Source organism: Camarhynchus parvulus, chromosome 3, assembly GCF_901933205.1.
Source record: "Camarhynchus parvulus chromosome 3, STF_HiC, whole genome shotgun sequence".
Classification (NCBI taxonomy): domain Eukaryota; kingdom Metazoa; phylum Chordata; class Aves; order Passeriformes; family Thraupidae; genus Camarhynchus; species Camarhynchus parvulus.
The window spans coordinates 69,185,015-69,192,654 of NC_044573.1; the positions used below are offsets into that span (position 1 = coordinate 69,185,015).

The 7,640-nt window shown below is 36.3% G+C and overlaps 1 protein-coding gene across 1 annotated transcript in view; it reads left to right on the forward strand.

Annotated features, from left to right (window-relative positions):
* Positions 1-7,231, forward strand: part of CD2AP (CD2 associated protein) — a 74,224-nt gene extending 66,993 nt beyond the window's left edge. The window contains exons 14-18 of the mRNA XM_030945022.1: positions 3,317-3,432; positions 4,244-4,330; positions 4,927-5,111; positions 5,838-5,901; positions 7,071-7,231. Coding sequence (XP_030800882.1) covers positions 3,317-3,432; positions 4,244-4,330; positions 4,927-5,111; positions 5,838-5,901; positions 7,071-7,112 — 494 coding nt within the window. The 3' untranslated portion in view covers positions 7,113-7,231. The remainder of the gene's footprint in view (positions 1-3,316; positions 3,433-4,243; positions 4,331-4,926; positions 5,112-5,837; positions 5,902-7,070) is intronic.
* Positions 7,232-7,640: the final 409 nt, after the last annotated feature.

The window sequence follows — 7,640 nt, forward strand, 5'->3', positions numbered from 1 at the left end:
ATTTGAATGCCTGTTTTTCTTAGCTGTTAAAGAAGTTACTTTAAGTAGGCTTTTCCTTTAGGAACTGGTGGGGACTAAAAGTAAGAAAAAATTTATAGTTGAGCTGTTGATACGCCAAACTTTGTGTTTGTTTGTAGTGAAATGTGTTCAGGACCTTTAGCATGTCTGGCGTATGTAGGTTGAATGGCTTTATCATTCTGTACACACAAAGAACACAGTCATGAAGCTTCTGGGCACTTAAATATTTTATAGCTTATAGCTGTGCCCTGAATTTTTGGGGGGGAAATCTCAGCAAGATGAGTAATATGAGAAAGGATGGCATCTTTTTACTCCACAGATTAATGTGAGTTCTTCTAAAATATTGGATGCATTTCACTTGTATAATGGGTATTAAACCCCAGCCACATGAGATGGTGGAACCATGATTTCTTCAGCCACCCTTCAGCTTTGCTTCTTTTTATGAAGGCTTTTTAAGACAAGCTGCTATGAATACACTTGAAACATTCACAAATCTTAACAAAACCTCTCATTATTTGTGCCTGTTAAAGCTCCTAACAGCTCTGTGGCGGATCCATGGTAAGCTTGTAGAAGAGATATTTCTAATAGTCCTTGCTATGTAACTTTAGGCTTAGTTAATCTTCTTAGAAAGGTGCTCTTGCTCAGCCAGAAACTCCTTTTTTTGACCTAGATTATCACCAGATGTGTGGTATTGCTCTTTTGGCACTATGATGGGATTTCCTTTAACAATTGTTGACAGGCTGTCTGTAAGAATCCTATTTGATAAATCATTTTATTGATTGACATGGGTGTAGACTGTGAACTTTCAATGGATTTCATCAGTATCTCTATTGGTTTACTGCTTTATTGGTTAAATTTTCTCTAAAATAATTTAAAATGCTGTTTAAAAAGAAAAACAATCAAATAAACCCTCTAAGCCCGCAGTAAAACCAATCAACCTACCACCACCACCACCAAAAAGCCCAAACCCCAATATCCACCAACCTGTGTTTTAATTTCTTCCTTATACCAAAGCAATAAATTGAAGAAGTAAAAACAAAAATTCAAGTAGAGTCAGAATTCCCTCTGACTGGAATCTGCTGGCAAAATCTTAATGTTGAACAATTCTCTCAGGTGTAACAAATTCCTTTAGAAGATGGTAGAAATACGGAAAAAGTCCTTGGCTTTTGTATCATCCCACTATCTACTATCTATATTTAAATAGTACACTGTTCAGGACTCTAGCAGTCTTCAAGCCTTGTCAAATATTGTGATTTTTTATTTAACTTTACAATTTTCTTAATATATTTTTAATATTTTTATTATGCCTGATGTTTACTGTTCGTGGAGACAGGACTGGCATTACAATCATAATAGCAACTAAATTTATAATTCTTACTTAAATTTCTTGCAAAATGATTTGTCATTTCTGTGGAATGATGAAAGAAGGATCATTTAAAATCAGAAATTCGTGAGATGAGGGGGAAAAGGCATAAAAGTTTTTCTTCTTACCTTTTTAATGATACTTAACTAACATAAATCCTAATTTGCCCTTTGGCAGCCTGGTCTAGTGGAAGGTGTCCCTGCCCATGGCAGGGGCTCAGATGGGGTGATCTTAAGTTCCATTCCAGCCCAAACCCCTCTGTGATTCTGACAGCTTTGTGCTCTGGGATTACTGAGAATTGAGTAAAGACCATGCAGTGACCCCATGGTCACAGTTGCTTGCAGTGTATTAAAGGAAATATTTTATTGGCACAGACTGGAACAGAAATCCCTTTTCATTTATTTCTCCCTCTTCCTCTTTTCCGTCAGCCGCTTGCCATTCATCACTCTTCTGTTTCTTCTTTCTTTTTTTTTTCTCCCCTGCTTGTTTAACTGCAGGTGTGATTGCATGTTTACAAAAGACTGTCTTGACATTCTCTTGAATAGAAGTAAAAAGCAGCAAAACTGATTGGTAACAATGCTATTTAGGAATGGGTGATGAAGTAGGTCTGGTCAGGGCTGTCCGAAGGAGTTGAATGTTCTAAGGCCTTCAAGGATATTAATGCAGAGAACAGATTAAAATCAATTAAAACATTCAGTGGAAAACTTAGTACCTACTTAGTACATACAGGTATAAAATAGCTTTGACAATGTGTGAGTAAAACTTGGGTTAATCAGATGATTTTAAGACATCTAGACACTGAAGGGGTATGAACGGTCTGGCTCAGTGTACCCAAGGCTTTTTTCTTATCTGATCTTTAATGGGAATGCAGGAAAAGAGATATCATAGGCTCTATTTGCTAAATCATAATGTCAAGTAAGAATCAGAGGTCATGAAAAAAAATTAAACCCAAAATCTTGAATGTTTTTTATGGTGCCTGTAGTAAATACTGTGTGGCATTTTAGTTACAGTCTATAGAATAAGTGATGAATTTGGGCTGTAAATGATATATAATAACTGTAATCTTATGTCAATGCTTAAATAAAAACCACCACTCAATCTCACTAAACATCTGTTGCCAGGTAAGTATATTTATTTTTATGGAGAAAAGGCCAAGTCCTGTTGTTACTTAGGTGAAACACTTACGTTACTAAGACTAGTTGTGGTCAGTTCTTCCTGTTATCAACTTTTTTCCTGAAGTTACCTGTTCCCAGAGGATGTGAAGCATTTCTGCTGATCTGAGAGTTTTCCTAGAGGTGTGAGCATGAAGAGCCTAATGAGCAAAGGGATCTGTGTGATTGAATAAAGTACAAGATTGGAGTTTTGAAGTGTTTTATTAAAGTCTTTATGAAGTTGTGTATTATCTTTAGATACTGAATATGAAAAAAACTACCCTGCACAGACATAGGTGCAGTTAATGTCTTGTTAGCTTTCACCAATGTGTGGAGTACACTAGTATGTAATTTACCATTTTGTTTTTATTTTTGTCTTAGTCACTAAACTTGCATTTTCATGCTTTTCATGCAAGTTCAGTGACAAGAAAATACACTCTCAAGCAGCTGAATATGGCAGTTCTTAGAAAAAGTAATAAGCATATTCTCTGCAGATCCTGCCACATTGCTAGAGCATTTCTTCTGTTCACACAAATTAACTTGAATTTAAGTCCTAGTTGAATTAACTCTTATTTTTTTTCAAGGGGGAAAATACAGTTTCCCAGATATGTCAAAGTCATGCAGTTGTTTCAGATACCTCATGTGTTGTATATGCTGAAAATCTTCAAAACACCAAGAATTCTGATAATTCTTTTTTTATGTCTCAAGTTAAAAAAAAGTGATAAAAAGAACTGAGCAAAACTTTCTGGTCTTGATGGTGGTCTCTGTTTTCCTCTTTTTGTAGATCTGTTAAGCTTTGATGATGTCATAGCTACCTCAGATAATCTGTCACACCCGACTGCGAACCGGCCCAAGATGCCTGGTAGGAGGCTGCCTTCCCGTTTCAATAGCAGTAGTCCTGTGAGTATTTTGGGGGTGTTCTCCTGGTAGGGAACTAAAAACTGGCTTCCCAGGAAACAGGACTACACTGGGGAACAGTCTTTTGAGCCATTTACCTGAAGGACAAAATGCTGCAGGGGTTCAGTTCCTGTAGGTTTTGTGTGCAGGGAGATCCATTCCCAGCAGGGAAGTGAATGTAAGAGAAACAACTGAAACTGTGTTGCAGCTGAAGGAGTGTTTCTGTTCCATGGGTTTTGCTGCAGGAAATGCTCAGCTCTTCTGGCCTCACTGATGGTGCAATAGGTGTTGTACATACACACACCTCTGAAACTGTCTGTAGTGACTTTGACAATTGGCCAGTATAAATTTGTAATTTAATGCTGCTGTAACAGGGGGATTGTGATCTTAGTGCTGATGTGAGGTTGGCAGATAATGAGAAGCAGGTGGTGCAGAGTTCTTGAAATCAGTTTTTCTCACTGGATGTTGCATAGTTATGCCGGTTACCATCTACAGTTACTGCCCATTTGTGTTTTGTGGAAACACCTACAGGCTCCCAAAAGTGTCATAGACTTAAGTATTGCAAATATGCTTGAAAATCCTGCCCAAGATTCCTGTGTTTGATTTAAGTTCAGCTCAATGTGGGGAAGGAAAGTTCTGACTGTCAGGGACAGAAAAGTTTGATAGTGTAGCAATTTAACTTTTGTTACTTGGTTTTCCCCTTTACTATTGCATTTTTAGAAATGCATGAAATTCTTTTTTTTTCAAATTTACTTTTAATTTTTGTTGTTTTTAAATCTGAAAACTTTTTCATTCCTTTTGAATGGTTTACCAGGCAAGTCCAAATGTGGGTCCAGAAAAAATTTTGAAGGTGCAGAAAGAAGAGGAAAGTGCCAAACCAAAGCCAGTTGAAACAAAGAAGGTATGATGCTACCAAGGAGCCAGAGGAGTACCAGGCAGCTTGTTGTTCTGTTCATCCTGTTTGCATTTCCAGTACAGGTTCATGAAACCATCTGAATGCCAGTGCTTGTAGTTGAGTACAAGTGAGCTCAGTCATAGTACAAAATTTAGTACTGAAGTTCATTTATACTTACAAGGTGCATGGGTTCTGATGAGAACTGCTGTATCAGGTGGTATTTCCCAAATAAGTTCCATATCTGCTCAGCCTTCAATCTCTTGACAGACAGAATAACAGCAGCTCAGCAGATCGCACAAAAGTTTTTTAATGATCCAGTGGAATCCATTAAATCACTTTTTTTTTTAAGAGGACTGAAGTGTAAGTACTTTTTTTTTAGTGACTACAGGGCTCTCAGGTAAATCCTTAATTAAGAGCTGTATAAAGTAACTATCTCATATACTCCAGTAATCCATTCAAACTGGACTTTTTTTTTTACCTTTTAGGTAGAAAATTAAAGGAACTTATGCACATTTAGCTCCCATCCTGGTACAACCTGTGTGCTGTAAGCATTCAGTTCATAAAGATTTCACTTCTTACCTTTCTGCCAATTTATTTTTTAGCCATCTGCATTCAGCCCACTGATTCCACCTTCATCTCAGAGACCAAGCTCGGTCATACTCGACTTTTTACCTGGAGACCTCCAACTGAAAGGAGAAACATATGAGGAAAAAATTTCTGTGGAAGAACTCAGGACTCAGATTAATGATTTAATGGGTTTAGTAGACGCCCTGAAGAAAGAGCATGGGTAAATGTTTCCTTTGTCAATCTGCAAGGGGTTATATAGACATCTTATAAATGTCATTAATGCCAAACTTTAAATTAAGAAAGGTATCCTATGCTAATAACATATTAATACATAAATTCAGGTATTTTCTATTTAAATTAATCTTACTAAATGTCCTGAATACGTACAAATTTGATGTCAGAGTAGTTTTGGAATTTGTACTCCTGCATCCATTACTTTGCACTCCTGCATCCATTACATGTTTTTGAAAGTATTTCTTAAACAGTTTGTGCTTTCTTTGTAAGGAAAAGTACTTAATTTTTTTGTGGTAATGACATAAGTACATGGTGCAGACCTTGTGTAACACTGCGCACAAGTACTTGCAGTATTGACATGACTTGTATTCTAAGTAATTTATTCTCTGTGTAGAAGTGGCTGTGTTATTTTAGGTTATTTTAGCTTGAATTCAACTTTAAATATTAAATTAACAGCACAAACATTTAAGTAGCTTCCTTAAAATTGGGATTAAAAAATTAGGGAGAGGTGAAAAGCAGTAGATAAGAAGTGTTGAGTGATGGTGGAAACTTGTGGTCCAACAAATGTGAGTAACAATCCACTGGTGGGCATGTGCCTTGTTTTGTGAATCCCACTTGTAAAATTTAAACAAGACCTCTGCATCCTGTCCTCAGTAATGTGAAGTTTCTTTTCCCCCCTTCTCACTTCTGTTCCCATCTTAACTACTTTTAGGAGAGAACTGGAAAAACTAAAGAAGGATTTGGAAGAAGAGAAGCTGTTGCGAAGCAATCTGGAGGTAATGTTACCACTTTGGGAGGGCATGGGGAGTTCAGGGTGTGTAGGCTTTGTTCTGGGATTTGATGTCACAGGAAAGTCTTAACAAACCTGTTCAGTCTCTTTTTGTGTTGCTGTTTTATTTTGCGATTGAATGAATGCCTCATGAGGCATTTGGATGCATAGAGAAGATCCAAGTTCAGCTTTCTTTTTCTGGAATATTATTTGTAACAATCAGTGTGGGGGTTGGGGTGGCAGTTCAGTTTAATGCTGTTGGGTTCTGCTCTTTTCTAGAAATATGTCCAACTGGACAAGTTCCAGGAGACACAGTTAATACTTTGCATTTATAAGATTGAAAGACCTATTTAATTTAAGTAATCAAAAGAAAAACAAAAGTAAACTTCTCTGAATTTTTTATGAATTGTTTAAATATTAAGTATGGATGATTTGCCAAAAGAACAGAATGCATCTGAAAAAATTCCTGATGAATGAATGCCACTCCTCAATTTAGTGATGAAGAGCGCTACCTGCAGTGCAGTATGATGCCATTAGGTAGTTAATAGGATGAGCTCATTGTAGGACATTATTTCAGTCTGGTACAAAAGGGCATGTTATTTGTGAAATAGTATGTCTTGCTGGCTACAAAGCTACTTGAAACACATGAGAGAAACTTTTGGTGAGTCTCTCTTTAATGTGACTCTAAAGCAATCAAGGTGCCTTAAATATGCAGTAGAGATGAAGAGGATGTAACTCCAGGTGTCCTCTAAGTCCATGTCAAGAAATACAAATTAATCCAGGCAGTGTTCTGCATAAAAGGCTGTTCTAGGAAGCTACTCTTAGGTGATGGTGCAGCATTACATGGGGACCTGTCAGGTGATTGCATAACTCAGCTTTGACTTCTTTTTTCAGAGAGAGTTCATCCAGATAAATGGATTTATCAATAAGATTTTTTTTTTTAAATTTTAAAAAGATTATACCGGAACTGTAGTGAAATTTTTAATTCTTTTAAATTCCTGTTCTTTTAGCTATATGGTGGTACAAAGTCAACTTTAAATACTGTACTGTCAAGTGCTTCTATGGTGTAATACTTAAGTGTCTTTGAAATGTAAAGGTTATAACTTTGGTGGAAGCTCTGAAGATTTTATAGCTACTTTAATAATGACTTGCTTTTCAAAATGTTTGTTTTTTCAGCTTGAAATAGAAAAATTGAAGAAAGCAGTGATGTCTACATGAGACAGCTATGGACTCAATGTTTTTAACTCGCCAGGAATTCAAAGCTGAACACAAGGAGAACTGACTCTTATTTCATTATAATGGATGCTCTGGTGTTCTACAGTCTTAAAGAAAAAATATAATAAAAAAGGAATATAGTCTTATATTCAGAGAGATAAGAAAACAAAAAAGAATAATGGTGTAATTTTTTTGCCAATATAAAAGAGGCCTTATTTCTTACTGTGCTGGAATTGCAGACCTTATTTTTTTGGTTTGCTTGAAAATACTACTGAATCTGTATAGAAAGGAGAGGGAATTCTTAATAGATTTTTATTGAATACCTGTAGCTTAATTTTTAAAGAGATCTATACTACAAATAGGGTGATCTGTCTTTGCAACTAATCTGTAAAATAGTCTGTTGGAAGGGATGGAATGACTGTATTGTAATTGTAGTCACTACTTTTCCCCTACATGCAAAAGGGAATATATAATATTTGTATAATTTTGGCAGTCTTACCCAGGGTTATGCTGTTGTGCCTGTCTGCAGTG